Source organism: Acomys russatus, chromosome 21 (genome assembly GCF_903995435.1).
Source record: "Acomys russatus chromosome 21, mAcoRus1.1, whole genome shotgun sequence".
NCBI lineage: Eukaryota > Metazoa > Chordata > Mammalia > Rodentia > Muridae > Acomys > Acomys russatus.
The window spans coordinates 11,235,313-11,252,367 of NC_067157.1; the positions used below are offsets into that span (position 1 = coordinate 11,235,313).

The 17,055-nt window shown below is 47.0% G+C and overlaps 1 protein-coding gene across 2 annotated transcripts in view; it reads left to right on the forward strand.

The window, feature by feature from the left end:
- Window positions 1–17,055, forward strand: part of Slc16a10 (solute carrier family 16 member 10) — a 145,247-nt gene that overhangs the window by 92,842 nt on the left and 35,350 nt on the right. The window contains exon 5 of one of the 2 annotated variants that reach the window (XM_051164484.1): window positions 16,579–16,807. The exons of the other annotated variant lie outside the window; for it this stretch is intronic. Within the exon in view, the coding sequence (XP_051020441.1) occupies window positions 16,579–16,807 (229 nt within the window). The remainder of the gene's footprint in view (window positions 1–16,578; window positions 16,808–17,055) is intronic. 2 annotated transcript variants of the gene reach the window in all.

The following is a 17,055-nucleotide window of genomic DNA, read 5'->3' on the forward strand; positions in this document are numbered from 1 at the left end:
GAGATAACAGTGCCCTGGGGACAGGATAGTACAGTATTACAGCACAGTGAGATAACAGTGCCCTGGGGACAGGATAGTACAGCTTACAGCACAGTGAGATAACAGTGCCCTGGGGACAGGATAGTACAGCTTACAGCACAGTGAGATAACAGTGCCCTGGGGACAGGATAGTACAGCTTACAGCACAGTGAGATAACAGCGCCCTGGGGACAGGATAGTACAGCTTACAGCACAGTGAGATAACAGCGCCCTGGGGACAGGATAGTACAGCTTACAGCACAGTGAGATAACAGTGCCCTGGGACAGGATAGTACAGCTTACAGCACAGTGAGATAACAGTGCCCTGGGGACAGGATAGTACAGCTTACAGCACAGTGAGATAACAGTGCCCTGGGGACAGGATAGTACAGTATTACAGCACAGTGAGATAACAGTGCCCTGGGGACAGGATAGTACAGCTTACAGCACAGTGAGATAACAGTGCCCTGGGGACAGGATAGTACAGCTTACAGCAGTGAGATAACAGTGCCCTGGGGACAGGATAGTACAGCTTACAGCACAGTGAGATAACAGCGCCCTGGGGACAGGATAGTACAGTTACAGCACAGTGAGATAACAGTGCCCTGGGGACAGGATAGTACAGCTTACAGCACAGTGAGATAACAGTGCCCTGGGGACAGGATAGTACAGCTTACAGCACAGTGAGATAACAGTGCCCTGGGGTACAGGATAGTACAGCTTACAGCACAGTGAGATAACAGTGCCCTGGGGACAGGATAGTACATACAGCACAGTGAGATAACAGTGCCCTGGGGACAGGATAGTACAGTACAGCACAGTGAGATAACAGTGCCCTGGGGACAGGATAGTACAGCTTACAGCACAGTGAGATAACAGTGCCCTGGGGACAGGATAGTACAGCTTACAGCACAGTGAGATAACAGCGCCCTGGGGACAGGATAGTACAGCTTACAGCACAGTGAGATAACAGTGCCCTGGGGACAGGATAGTACAGCTTACAGCACAGTGAGATAACAGTGCCCTGGGGACAGGATAGTACAGCTTACAGCACAGTGAGATAACAGTGCCCTGGGGACAGGATAGTACAGCTTACAGCACAGTGAGATAACAGTGCCCTGGGGACAGGATAGTACAGCTTACAGCACAGTGAGATAACAGTGCCCTGGGGACAGGATAGTACAGTATTACAGCACAGTGAGATAACTGCCCTGGGGACAGGATAGTACAGCTACAGCACAGTGAGATAACAGCCTGGGGACAGGATAGTACAGCTTACAGCACAGTGAGATAACAGCCCTGGGGACAGGATAGTACAGCTTACAGCACAGTGAGATAACAATGCCCTGGGGACAGGATAGTACAGCTTACAGCACAGTGAGATAACAGTGCCCTGGGGACAGGATAGTACAGTTACAGCACAGTGAGATAACAGCGCCCTGGGGACAGGATAGTACAGTTACAGCACAGTGAGATAACAGCGCCCTGGGGACAGGATAGTACAGCTTACAGCACAGTGAGATAACAGTGCCCTGGGGACAGGATAGTACAGTATTACAGCACAGTGAGATAACAGTGCCCTGGGGACAGGATAGTACAGTATTACAGCACAGTGAGATAACAGTGCCCTGGGGGACAGGATAGTACAGCTTACAGCACAGTGAGATAACAATGCCCTGGGGGACAGGATAGTACAGCTTACAGCACAGTGAGATAACAATGCCCTGGGGGACAGGATAGTACAGCTTACAGCACAGTGAGATAACAGTGCCCTGGGGACAGGATAGTACAGTATTACAGCACAGTGAGATAACAGTGCCCTGGGGAAAGGATAGTACAGTATTACAGCACAGTGAGATAACAGTGCCCTGGGGACAGGATAGTACAGCTTACAGCACAGTGAGATAACAGTGCCCTGGGGGACAGGATAGTACAGTATTACAGCACAGTGAGATAATAGTGCCCTGGGGACAGGATAGTACAGCTTACAGCACAGTGAGATAACAGTGCCCTGGGGACAGGATAGTACAGCTTACAGCACAGTGAGATAACAGTGCCCTGGGGACAGGATAGTACAGTATTACAGCACAGTGAGATAACAGTGCCCTGGGGACAGGATAGTACAGTATTACAGCACAGTGAGATAACAGCGCCCTGGGGACAGGATAGTACAGTATTACAGCACAGTGAGATAACAATGCCCTGGGGGAAGGATAGTACAGTTACAGCACAGTGAGATAACAGTGCCCTGGGGACAGGATAGTACAGTACAGCACAGTGAGATAACAGTGCCCTGGGGACAGGATAGTACAGTATTACAGCACAGTGAGATAACAGTGCCCTGGGGACAGGATAGTACAGCTTACAGCACAGTGAGATAACAGTGCCCTGGGGACAGGATAGTACAGTATTACAGCACAGTGAGATAACAGTGCCCTGGGGACAGGATAGTACAGCTTACAGCAAGTGAGATAACAGTGCCCTGGGGACAGGATAGTACAGTATTACAGCACAGTGAGATAACAGCGCCCTGGGGGACAGGATAGTACAGCTTACAGCACAGTGAGATAACAATGCCCTGGGGGACAGGATAGTACAGCTTACAGCACAGTGAGATAACAGTGCCCTGGGGACAGGATAGTACAGTATTACAGCACAGTGAGATAACAGTGCCCTGGGGACAGGATAGTACAGTATTACAGCACAGTGAGATAACAGTGCCCTGGGGACAGGATAGTACAGCTTACAGCACAGTGAGATAACAGTGCCCTGGGGACAGGATAGTACAGTATTACAGCACAGTGAGATAACAGTGCCCTGGGGACAGGATAGTACAGCTTACAGCACAGTGAGATAACAGTGCCCTGGGGACAGGATAGTACAGCTTACAGCACAGTGAGATAACAGCGCCCTGGGGACAGGATAGTACAGCTTACAGCACAGTGAGATAACAGTGCCCCTGGGGACAGGATAGTACAGTATTACAGCACAGTGAGATAACAGTGCCCTGGGGTACAGGATAGTACAGCTTACAGCACAGTGAGATAACAGCGCCCTGGGGAAAGGATAGTACAGTATTACAGCACAGTGAGATAACAGCGCCCTGGGGACAGGATAGTACAGCTTACAGCATAGTGAGATAACAGTTGCCCTGGGGACAGGATAGTACAGCTTTACAGCACAGTGAGATAACAGCGCCCTGGGGAACAGGATAGTACAGACTAAGCACAGTGAGAATAACAGCGCCCTGGGTACAGGATAGTACCCAGTATTACAGCACAGTGACGGATACAGTGCCCTGGGGACAGGATAGTACAGCTTACAGCACAGTGAGATTAACAGCGCCCTGGGTACAGGATAGTACAGCTTACATCACAGTGAGGATAACAGCGCCCTGGGGACAGGATAGTACAGCTTACAGCACAGTGAGATAACACGTGCCCTGGGGACAGGATAGTACAGCTTACAGCACAGTGAGATAACAGCGCCCTGGGGACAGGATAGTACAGCTTACAGCACAGTGAGATAACAGCGCCCTGGGGGACAGGATAGTACAGCTTACAGCACAGTGAGATAACAGTGCCCTGGGGTACAGGATGGTACAGCTTACAGCACAGTGAGATAACAGCGCCCTGGGGACAGGATAGTACAGCTTACAGCACAGTGAGATAACAGTGCCCTGGGGTACAGGATAGTACAGTATTACAGCACAGTGAGATAACAGTGCCCTGGGGGACAGGATAGTACAGCTTACAGCACAGTGAGATAACAGCGCCCTGGGGTACAGGATAGTACAGTATTACAGCACAGTGAGATAACAGTGCCCTGGGGACAGGATAGTACAGCTTACAGCACAGTGAGATAACAGTGCCCTGGGGGACAGGATAGTACAGCTTACAGCACAGTGAGATAACAGCGCCCTGGGGTACAGGATAGTACAGCTTACAGCACAGTGAGATAACAGTGCCCTGGGGACAGGATAGTACAGTATTACAGCACAGTGAGATAACAGTGCCCTGGGACAGGATTAGTACAGTATTACAGCACAGTGAGATAACCGCGCCCTGGGGACCGGATAGTACAGCGTACAGCCACAGTGAGATAACAGTGCCCTGGGGTACAGGATAGTACAGTATTACAGCACAGTGAGATAACAGTGCCCTGGGGTACAGGATAGTACAGTATTACAGCACAGTGAGATAAACAGTGCCCTGGGGACAGGATAGTACAGTATTACAGCACAGTGAGATAACAGTGCCCTGGGGACAGGATAGTACAGCTTACAGCACAGTGAGATAACAGTGCCCTGGGACAGGATTAGTACAGCTTACAGCACAATGAGATAACAGTGCCCTGGGGACAGGATAGTACAGTATTACAGCACAGTGGAGATACAGTGCCCTGGGACAGGATAGTACAGCTTACAGCACAGTGAGATAACAGTGCCCTGGGGACAGGATAGTACAGTATTACAGCACAGTGAGATAACAGTGCCCTGGGGACAGGATAGTACAGCTTACAGCACAGTGAGATAACAGTGCCCTGGGGACAGGATAGTACAGTATTACAGCACAGTGAGATAACAGCGCCCTGGGGACAGGATAGTACAGCTTACAGCACAGTGAGATAACAGCACCCTGGGGACAGGATAGTACAGTATTACAGCACAGTGAGATAACAGCGCCCTGGGGGACAGGATAGTACAGCTTACAGCACAGTGAGATAACAGTGCCCTGGGGTACAGGATAGTACAGTATTACAGCACAGTGAGATAACAGCGCCCTGGGGGAAATCTAACTCACTAGTGAAGGTCTGAAGAGTATAAAGAGACAAGAGCTAGTTAAAGACCTGGAATGTAACAGTCGCAGAGAGCTTGCCCTACTCCCACAAGGCCTTGGCCTCCCCCCGCCCCCCCAGCATCACTAGAAAGTAGTTGTCTGTAAGTGAGTAGATAGACGGATAGGCAGAGAGAGGCAGATAGAAGGAAGAAAGAGAAGAATGTCCTATGCAGGGAAAACCCATGGACCACAGGTGTGTATACATGTATGCCTGAGGAGCTGGATATTTGGGTGGCATAAAGGAAGAGCAGTAGGGGCTGTAGCTGGAGGAAGGCCAGTTTAGAAAACATTTATGGGCATGAAACATGGTGGACTTCCATCAACGTAAGTTCAAGGCCACACCCTGCTCTACATAGCCTGCTCCAAGCCAGCTGGGGCTACCCAGCAAGACCCTACTTCAAAAAGCCGAGCCAAACAAACATAAAAATGAAAGGGGAGCTGGTGTGCTGGCGCACGCCTTTAATCCCAGCACTCTGGAGGCAGAGGCAGGCGGATCGCTGTGAGTTTGAGGCCAGCCTGGTCTACAAAGTGAGTCCAGGACAGCCAGGACTGTTGTTACACAGAGAAGCCCTGTCTCGAAACCCCCCCCCCCCCACAAAAGGGGAGATGAATTTTATTCTTTAGTTTATCTGAAGCCATTGAAGGGATTTAGATAAGGGACTGACTGACATGACTAGTGTTTGGTGAAGATCAGTCTGGTAGCTGGAAAGAATGGAGCGGAGGATGGGGCAAGAGCTGAGATAGTTACAAAAGGCCACACACTGAATGCTCCTCATATTCCATTGAGCTAAAATTTCTAGGATAGGCAGATCATTAAAAAGGTAAATTAATGGTCGTTAGGGGTTGGGAAAAGGTGATGGTGAAAATATTCTAAGCTAAGATATGAGCAGTAGTTTAACAATACACATAAGGTGGGTAGATTTTAAAGCATTAGTTAGAGGCAGCGATGCTGGCTGGTGGTGCTCTTCACCTGCCAGAGGCTTAGGTTCCATATCTGACGGGTCAGTCCAGGCTGTTTGCTTTCAGATGGGAACACGGGGGACCTTGAGGTCAAGGGTCCCGTTTCTCTAAGGAGCAGCTTAGAGCGCTCAGGGCAAGGCCCATGACCTAGGTGGGGGGTTCCTGGTCTCACTGGGGGAGGTGGAAGTGAGTTTTCCCCAGGTGCTACAGTTAGCTCTTTTGAAGTGAGATTGCTGGTGTCAGGCGGCAGTGGAAACTCGGGAGTTCCAAACGCCTGTGATGATAGCAAAAGTGTCACTGCCCTTTGTTAAGGCGCCATATGCCCAAAACTGGTTGGAAGGCAGGTCGGGTGAGACACAGGCCCTGGGGTAGGGGTTGCTTTGCCGGAGGTCAGCACCAGTCTCAAGGCGATGGAGCAGGCTTCAGTGGTTGCCAAGGCAGCTCTGCCATCACTGGCAGTCAAGCCCCAGCATCTAGCAGTGATTCTTCCCCAGAATAAATAGTGAATTTCAGATGGTCCTGGTGGAGGAGTGAGAGAGCAAGCCAGCTTTTATTTGTAAATTTATAAGCCTTGGGCAGTGGGGAGGGGTTTGAGGGTGACTGATTCTATAGGGCTGGAGGAGGTGCCAGGGATATTTGATCTACATGTAATGAAACAGCCCTATTGTAAGAGGGAAAAACAGGACTTAATTATCCTATGGGTGGGGGAGAATCTCCAGGCACAGCTAAAAGGTCATTGGTTGAAAGCCAAGACACTAAGGCATCTTATTAGTGTAGGGTGGGTGTCTCCAGGGATCCCCACATGCTTGCTGAACAGGTTACTTATCAGGAACTGGTTGGACCTGTATTCTTTCCTGAGGGCTAAGTGATGTTCTTTAGGGGATCTAGGGTCCCCCAGATCAGGCAAAGAGGGGACCACTCTGAGAAAGGGAGTCTATCATTTCTATTTATTTATTATATATAGAGTTTTGCCTGCATGTATGTCTGTACACCAGAAGAGGGCACCATTATAGATGGTTGTGAGCCACCATGTGGATGCTGGGAATTGAACTCAGGACCTTTAGAAGAGCAACCAGTGCTCTTAACTTCTGAGCCGTCTTTCCCACCCCCAAGTCTATCATTTTTATACCTAGCTCAGAGACAATCTGGGAACACCAGACTTCACCCTTAAAAAGCAGGGTTCCACAGGCTGGAAACCCCCGTTGTAGTCTGGGTAGGAAAAACCCAAAGCAAAGACATTGGGATCCAGCAGCAAATCGGGGGCGCAGAGGACAGGTGCGTCATGGAGCCGTCATGCTGTCTGAGGTCTGCTGCCTGCCTAGTGGTGGGGGTGGTTTTACCATCTTGTGAGATCAGTAATTCAGGAAGTCCAAGCAAGACAAGTTTTGTTTTTGCCACATTCATGTGTGGTACTTACAAAGTAGCCAAGTTGAGCTTGGAGTTGGTGGGTGAAGAGCATTGTGGGACTACTTGGGCTTTCTTGTGCTGCAAGGAGACTGAAAAGAAGTGACCAGGTTGGCAGAAAATACCTGGTGATGGAGTGCTCCTGGCACACAAGTGGCCAGCAATATCAGGAACTAGAGAAGTGACTGCAGTAAGCGGCCTTTGGAGACCATACAGATGAGTCCATGGGACTGTAGACAACTATATCCAAAGGACAGAAGAAGAGAGCCAGAAAGATTTGGACATTAATTGTGAGACATAGCGTGAGCAGTCGCATTCCAGAGGTGAAGCTGGGAATGGGAGAATGTGTGGAATAGCTGCTTATCGCAGCTAAGACAGCTTCTGTCAGTTGGCTGTGCGTAACGGCAAGCACCCACACACTGAGCACATTGAAAACCGAGCACTCCTCATGCACCATCTCCAGTCCTTACCCCAGCCCTTCAAGGAAGATACACTTCTTTGCTACTGTTTATAGATGTGAACAATTAGGAACAGAGTCGGCCTCGCTGTGGGGTGCAAGCAGACAGTCGCAGGCCAGAGCCTGTTATCCAGCTAGAAGGAGGTGGAGACAGCTACTGGTCTTCTTCTCCTCCTCCCAGCAGTGCTGGGAGTAAAATGGAGCCCCTCACTCATATGTATGTACTCTTTTATAAAATGGAAAACCAAGCTGGCCATAGTGATGCACACTTAAATCCCAGTACCCGGGAGGCAGAGGCAGACAGATCTCTGAGTTCAAGGCCAGCTTGGTCTACAGAGTGAGTTCCAGGACACCCATGGCTATGTAGACCCTGTGTTCCATGCATGTACCACCCCCTCCCCAACCGTCCCTACCCCCGCTACGTACACACACTAGTGATCACTGCTGGGCATGGGAGCTCACACCTGTGGTCCAGTACTCATGAGGGGGGAGTGCCACAGGCATGACGTCAGCCCGGGCTTCAGAGTGAGACCCTGCCGCAAACACAACGAACGATGGGAGTATTTATGTATCTTATGATAATCATCCCGCCCTCCATAATACCTCATGGTAGACACACTTATCTAGCAATTTGCTGACCTATTGGTTTTGCTTTCTAATGTCAAGGGGCCCTCTTCTGGACATCTGTTGTACTGAAGACTTGCATTTTGTAAAAATAACTCTTAATACTTCCCATGGCCTTAGATATTGACCCAGGTAGACTGATACAAACAGGACAGGGTCCCTAGATTCCGAGAGAGAGAGAGAGAGAGAGAGAGAGAGAGAGAGAGAGAGAGAGAGAGAAGGATGAGTTATAGTGAGGGAAGTAAAAGTAGGAGAGAAAGAGGACCTGCTGTGTTTGGGGCTTTTTTTTTTTTTTTTTTTCTTGTTCTGTTCAATTTTCATTGGTTGAGGTAGTATCTTGTTATTTTTGAGGCAGGCCTTGCTGTGTGGCCTTCTATTTACTATGCAGCTCAGGCTAGCCTCATTTGCTTCAGGCTTCACAGTGCTTGGATTACAGATGTGTACCAGCCTGAGTGTGTGTGATGTCATCCTGATGATGAGGTGTCTATGATCCAGTAGGTGACAAATGGATGATTATTTCAAAGGGGACAGGGGAGAAGAACAAACGTTGGTGTGTCCTGTGGCTGTTAGAAGCCACTAACTATACTGTATCCAGGTTTTGTTTTGTTTTTTTTTGTTTTTTTTTTAAGTCTATGAAGGGTTTCTTTCCCCCCTAATTTAGGGTTGGTGGCTGATTGGCACACAACTGTTGTGTAAACATGTTCAGATCTGCCTTGAACTTGTCTCGGCCCTGGAGAGTGAGGTAGAAGCCATCTTGGAAGTTCACTACATTTATTACCTAGATAGGTCCCTCGCCCATCTGCCTGCCTACCAGGGAATTTCTCTAACACCTATCCCTTGTATGGATGTCATGTCCATATGTGTGGACACAAATGCCCTGGGACTGTCGAGTGCACATTCTGGATGGAGTGCAGTGTAGGCTGAGGGTGGGAGGGATTGAAGAGAGCCATGAACTACTGTGTACGTTTCTCCAAAGTGTGGATTGTTAGGAGAATATTTTCACGGGCCTCATGTGTAATTAGAGAACTTAAAACAGTATTCTCTTCTGTCGAAACAGACTGAACTAACTGGTCAGTGCTGCTTATGCTGTTTTTCATTTTACTTATTACCAACATATTACATGAAGGTATGGACTTTACCAAATATTTTTAGATAATATTCAAATAATTAACTTTCCCCAGACCAAATAGAGGACCAGAGGCCTCACAGTCTCCTCTAGACTGGCACTGCTGTGAATGTGGCCTGTTCTGTCGAGAAAGACGTGCTCCCCACACTCTCCCTCTTGTGTAAAACACTTTATAAGGCCAGCAGGCCCTGATGGGCCAGCAGAACCCAGCCATTTGGTCATGCGGCCTCAGCAAGTCCATCTAGTTAGCCCAGGCTGGCCAAGATGGAGCTGCTTTCTCTCTTGGTGCCTGGCTGGAGGCTGTGAACATCTGCAGACATGTTAAATAAGTATGTGAAGGGCAGCATTTGAATCCAGCTGTGCCCACTTATGTGCCTGCGCCCCAGAACGCCTTATGCTTATGCAGGTGTCACAGAGCTTCCTCCTGAGTCCAGTACCCGAGCAGGATGGCCAGGGTTGTCCCTCCACCACTGTGCTTAGGAGAGCAGAAAAGGCTCGTGCAATGGCCCAAATTATTTATCTTTCAAACTGGGTTCCGATTACTGACAGATCAATATTTGATCTTTTATTTGTACTTGGTATTTATTTGACAGTGGCGAGGAAGGACTGGCACTCCTCTGTGGACCATCTGTCAAAGCTTGACATGTGCTTCCTGTGGCCCAGGTGTCCGAGCACATAAGAGACAAATATTTATTCCTCGCGGCAGTTACATTCTGACCAGCTTGGACGTGCAATCTGGCAAGGGGCGTTGCTTCTCATCACTGTAGTTACTGCTGACGCCTCAAAGAGAGTAAGGGTGTGTTCTGGAGCCAAACATGAGCCACCTGGTTCTGGAACATAGATTGGGTTACTCCAATCCTGTGCTCCAAAGTGGCTGTGTTTGGTGAGGTTTTTACGGTAACAAAACTGTCTGAAATCCAGGCACTTTTCAGATGCATTGGAAACATTAGGCAGGTGGACTAAAGCAAAGTGAGAGAATGGAAGCTCCAGGCCTCAGGGGCTGCCTGACAGTATTCTTAGCATTTAGTCAGTGGTACTGGTACCCAGAGGAACATTTACCCAACGGCTACAAAGATGTTAGCTCACATACAGAAGAGGGCAGGACGTAGCTACTAAAGGCCTAACAGTGGCCTAATGTCATCTGCCTCTGACTGGTAAGATCCTAAATTCTCCAACATTGTTAAAGTTCTAATAAGTTAGTTGGCCTTGAATATTCTGAGGTATGGGGAGACGGCTTTTTCACAAGAACTTACCTTCAATACAAATAAGGTGAAAGAGAAACTCGGTATTTTTCTGAAATGCTCAAGGAATATCTGTGTGAATTGTATTAAGGACTTTAATCCTCAAAGGAAAGTTTAAAAAATTATTTCATTAAATTAATAAATCTTATCTTTTCTCATTCTATATGCATGAGTATTTTTTTCTACATGTATATCTGGTGCCTACAGAGGCCGGAGAGGGCATCAGAGTCCCTGAAACTGGAATTACACATTATTGTGAGCTGTCATATAGGCACTGGGACAGAACCCAGGTTCTCTGGAAGAGCAGCCAGTGTTCTTAACCACTGTGGGGTCTCTAAGTCAGTTTCAAGTTAATAAGGTGGGTGTATGAGTGCATGTCTGTATTCCTGTACTCAGAATTCTGGGGCAAGGGGATTTCGTGTCTGAAGTCAGCCTGGGATACATTGCTACACTGCTTGAAGAGAGCAACAATAGTAATAACTCTTGTCAAATAACTGAGAAAAAAAGAACATAAGTTAGTACAATTTAACTTAGGTAAAGGTTAAGAAATGTCCCAGATATATAGAGATTTAAAAATCAGACAAACAAGCCGATCAAAGACAAAAACATTTAAGAGGCAAAAAATAGAGAAATTGGGGAAACCACCAAAATTAAAGTGCCTGGATCTCATTACGTTGCATTAAGTTTTCCATGAAAACATTTCTTATTAAGCAAAATTAAGGGTGCTGGACACTGTACAGGATTGTCAAGTGCCAACTACTTATTAGCTGCCAATGTGCTAAGTTTACATTTCAGAGCTGGTTTTCTTGACAGAAATTAGTATTGAACAGAATAAGAAGAGAAATAAGGTGTGTATGTCTGTCCTTTCTATTGTAACTATGGTGAGGTGCCTGGAAATTTGGTCTATGATTTTACCAGTGAAAAGCATTGAGTTTGAAGCAAGCGTGATAGTTCCTACCTACAACCCCCAGCACTCAGGAGATGGAGGGGAATGGTGAGGGCAGGACCAGTGTGGCCCGTGGCTTGCCCTGTTTCAGCCAAGCAAGCGAGACAGGGCAAAATTAATTAGGATAGTTTAACTTTCCTGGAGTTTGATTGCGACTGTTTCTAAGACTGTTCATGTTTAGGCCGGTGGTGGTGGCACACGCCTTTAATCCCAACACTTGGGAGGCAGAGACAGGTGGATCTCTGTGAGTTCGAGGCCAGCCTGGTCTACAAAGTGAGTCCAGGACAGTCAAGGCTACACAGAGAAACCCTGTCTCGAAAAACCAAAAAAAAAAAAAAAAAAAAGACACTGCTCATGTTTATATTCTTTCACAGTTATGGACAGAGCAAAATATATCTGTGGCTAAGAATAGTAGGCGTTGCCCACCGCGTCTGCTTCGTCTCCCAATGCCGCCTGCTGCCTGCTGCTTCTTGAGGAAAGATGAGAGGTTTTATTTAGCTCACCGTTCTGGAGACAGTGAAGTCCAGGAGTGTGACGTCAGCTCCTGGTGTCACTTCTCGGAACATCTTAATAGAGCAGAGGCATCACATGGTGACAGCCTGGTTAATTTTTTTATTTAAAAAAAAAAAAAATCTTTATGTCTTCACCTACTTGCTACCTCCTAGACATTTTGATTACATTTAGGCCTTTCTGTCTGTCTGAAGCACGAGAAGGCCTTTTGCTTGCTCTGGATCGTGGAGCTACTAGAGCCTGGCTGTGTTGGTTGGTTTTAAGTCAACTCGCTACTCTCGGTTGAGAAACTGCCCCTGTGGCTAGGCATACCTGACAGGAGGTGTCTTGACAGGTGATGTGGGCACTGCCCCTGTGGGTGGGTGTTTGTGGGTCATGTAAGCTGAGCAGGCCAGTGAGCAGCGTTCCTCTGTAGCTTCTGCTTCAGCTTCTGCTCTGCTTGCTTTGAAGGGCACTGTGATGGGGAACTGTAAGCTGACATAAGTGCTCTCTTTTCAAGATGCTGTGGTCCATGATGTAAGAGAAAGCACAAGTAAGACAGACTGAGACAGACCTCCTCCCTCCTAGGCCTGGTTCCTTCGAGTCCAGTAATTACTCACTACTGTGAAATTACATGCATGTTTTCCTTGAGAAAAAAGATATTTCTATTATTATTATTATTATTATTATTATTATTGTTGTTGTTGTTGTTGTTGTTGTTGTTGTTGTTGTTGTTATTATTATTATTATTATTAATTAGTTTTTTGAGACAGGGTTTCTCTGTGTAGCTTTGGCTGTCTTGGACTCGCTTTGTAGACCAGGCTAGCCTCAAACTCACAGAGATCCACCTGCCTCTGCCTCCCAAGTGCTGGGATTAAAGGCGTGTGCCACCACACCCAGCTGATATTTCACTTTTTTAAAAACAGGAGAATAGAAGATTGTTTTCTTTCAGAAAGTTAGTATGGAGGTGGGTTTGGTGGTACACACTGTACTCTCAGCCCTTTGGAGGTGAAGGCAGGTAGACTGTGTTCAAGGCTAGCGTATGTATTCTCACTGTGTTCAAGGCTAGCGTATGTATTCTCACTGTGTTCAAGGCTAGCGTATGTATTCTCACTGTGTTCAAGGCTAGCGTATGTATTTCACTGTGTTCAAGGCTAGCGTTTGTATTCTCACTGTGTTCAAGGCTAGCGTATGTATTCTCCACTGTGTTCAAGGCTTAGCGTATGTTATTCTCACTGTGTTCAAGGCTAGCGTATGTATCTCACTGTGTTCAAGGCTAGCGTATGTATTCTCACTGTGTTCAAGGCTAGCGTATGTATTCTCACTGTGTTCAAGGCTAGCGTATGTATTCTCACTGTGTTCAAGGCTAGCGTATGTATTCTCACTGTGTTCAAGGCTAGCGTATGTATTCTCACTGTGTTCAAGGCTAGCGTATGTATTCTCACTGTGTTCAAGGCTAGCGTATGTATTCTCACTGTGTTCAAGGCTAGCGTATGTATTCTCACTGTGTTCAAGGCTAGCGTATGTATTCTCACGTGTCCTGGCACCTATCCTGCCTTAGGTATACAATTATGGCAACATCAAGACTATACCGTGGGGTCTGCCACCATTCCCCTCCAAAGAGAAAATGTCAGTATGAAGTGCCAGATTTATTTTCCAACAGCAAGCTCGGAGTCTTAAGGCAATCATAATGTTACTATAAAGCCATATTTTAGTGCTGAAGAAATAAATACTCAGCTATATGATACGACAGTGTCAGAGAAGTAACTAGCCTGGATTGTAGCCGTCTTTAAGTGCGTTTCTTACCGCTGTGTTCTTGGGTAACTTACAGTAAAGGGTGTGAAAGCTGCCCTTCCAAAGGTCACTTTCAGTCATCATCCTTCAGGGGACAGCTAGCCCCCGAGATTCTGTTCCTGCCTTCTCACCACACACCGCCGACCACCACACCAGCTCCTCTCTTGTGGCTGCATACTGTCCAAGTCAGGTCACTTACCAGCTGAACTCTCTCTCTCTCTCTCTCTCTCTCTCTCTCTCTCTCTCTCTCTCTCTCTCTCTCTCTCTCTCTCTCTTTCTCTCTCCTGAAACTGCCCTCCATGGATCCTGCTCCACTCTCAGGATGAGCATCCTTAGTGCCCTGAGTCTATGAGCAATTTCCTTGATATGCATAACCAAGTTTGGTGTGGTGACAATTTTTGTCAATTTGTCACAGCCTAGAGTGGCCTGGGAAGAGGGAGCCTCAGAAGAGGAATTTCCTTTGTCAGACTGGTCTGTGAACATGTCTGTGGGCATTTTCTTGATTAATGATTGATGAGGGAGGGCCCTCCCAGCCCACTGTGGGAGGCATTCTGGTGCTCTATATTTGACCACCTCCCCTTGGTGGGGAGCCCTGGTGGCACTCAAAGAAAGAATAAGCAGGCTACCAAGATGAGACTTGATACCTTATGACCATATAGTGGAGGAGGAGGTCCCCCTCAGTCATAGACCTAGGGGAGGGGAATAGGATGAAAACAGGAGGGAGGGAGGAATGGGAGGATACAAGTGATGGGACAACAATTGAGTTGTAATCTGAATAAATTAATAAAATTAAATTTTTTTTAAAAAGTAGCTAAGCAAGCCAGAGGGGAGCAAGCCAGGAAGCAGCATTCAGCCATCCTCAGCTTTAGTTCCTGCCTCCAGGTTCCTGCTAGAGTCCTTGCTTGTTCCCTTAATATAAGAAACAAGGCCCTCACTTTATAATAACAAATTTAAGAGGAGTCTAGTGAAAACAAAGCCTGGTGTACCATTCTGCAGAAAGGGACATTATAAAGGAAAGGCAAAGTGGCTGGTGTGCCGATGGGTGCAAGGCAGTGGTTCTTAAAGTTCCTGGTCTCTAGAACTCCCTGTTCTCCTTTCCCCATCAGCTGCCAGCTCAGGACACAAAGCCTTAGCTAGTGAATCTTCTGGGACTCGGTCCCATCGCACACTGACTTCAGCTCCCCAACTCTGAGAACTCTAAGACAAGCAAGCAGGTGCTGGACCAAAAAGACAGCACCTCTTGCTTTTCTGCAACTCTTTGATGAGCTCTAAATGCACTCATACTGAAAATAGACCGGAATGATCTGCTCCTCACACTGCTGATTGTTTCCTGGGAGTACAAGCCAAATGAAGCCTTTGCTCCCCTGGGTTGCTTGGGTCCTGGTGTTCATCACAGCAACAGAGAATCGAAGTTGGACAGCTGTATCCTCTAAGTGTGTCAGTGGGGCCTACAGGAATCAGAAGTGACGACACAGTGATGCCCACGGCTTCTGTTTGCCTCTTATCTCTCTGTTGCCCCATTGTCACTGGAGGGCACCTGACAGAAATCTCTGTCCACTCTGGGCTGCTGTGTGTGTGGCATGGGCCACAAGTTCTAGGCTAGTTCTGTCTGTGTGCCTCGGGTGTGTTGACCTTCCCAGCACTGCTGTCTTTGCATGTAAGACAAGGTAACGTTCTCACAGGTGGTGCCTGGAGCTTGGCAGCGTGTAGTGTGTGCATAAACTTCTGATTGTCCATCCTCTGCTATGGGCAGGTGCCTTCTTCTGATTGTCCACTTGCTACTATGTACATGTCCCTTCTTCTGATTGGTTGTTCAGGATTTCCCAAGGCTGAAGACAACTTCCAAGAATTGTTTCTTTCCTTTTCTCATGGGGTCCTGGGCCTGGAACTCAGGTTATCAGCCTTGGCGGCAAGAACTCATACTGGCTGAGCCGTCTCACTGGCTCTTCGTTTTATCTCTGAGGCAGGCCCTCAGCATATAGTTCATGCTGGCCTTAATCCATTGATTCTCCTGCCTCCATTTCCTGGAAATATGAGTGTAGGCGGCACACGCAGCCAGTTGGCCAGCTTTAGCTATTTCTTTACAGGTCACTAGTGTCGGCTCTCCCTACTGTCTGTGCCCACTGCATTTTACATATGTGACTATGGCGTCATCTAAACATTTCATTTGTACTTATTTATTTAATTGCCCTTTCCAGAACCTAAGAGAAAGAATTAAGCTTATTCGCTGCGTAAACCTCTATATAGCATAACGCTTACCAAACAGCAGGCAAAATCAGGAGTTTGACCGAATTAATTACCTTAACCCTAAGATGTTTGGTGGCTGAAAATAAATATTCTGAACCTTAATGCCGAAGTGCCCAGATATAATATGTAGTATTTACCTATAAAGCATAATGGTGTCATGGGTTAAAAAATAATCAAGGACTTGAAGAATAAATGTGGGCCAACAGCATTGACCTCTAAAAGCTTTACAATATCTAGTCTAAGTATTATATATATGCATACATAATATATTTATAAACTGTGACTAAAGAATGCGCAGGCTGGGAAGGAAAATTACTATATAAAATGGTTACATTCTTGTTCCCTCATGAAAACAGTAAGGAACAACGAGAGGACAAGTTGATTCTCTGTGGACTCAGGAGGAAGTAGAGTTAACGTGAAGCCATCTGCCCTAGGTACTCTCCTTCTTCTTCATCGGCCTGATGTCTATGATGATTCCGCTGTGCAGTGTCTTCTCAGCCCTCATTGCTGTCTGCCTCATCATGGGTCTCTTCGATGGATGCTTCATTTCCATCATGGCCCCCATTGCCTTTGAGTTAGTTGGTCCGCAGGATGCTTCCCAAGCGATTGGATTTCTACTTGGATTCATGTCTATACCCATGACCGTAGGTCCTCCTGTTGCAGGTAAATATAACAGCTCTATAGTAATTGTACTTATTTATAGCATTTTCTACTTTGGATCCTAAGCCTCATTTATTTTTTGTAAGATATTTAAACCTCATTTATTTATGTAACATGTAAAATGCTATATACTAATAGCCCATTGTACGCTTCTCCTCATTGTTTGTTTTGTGTTGTTTATTTGTTTGTTTTTCAAGACAAGAGCTTTTCTGTGTAGCCCTGGCTGTCCTAGAACTCATTCTGTATATTAG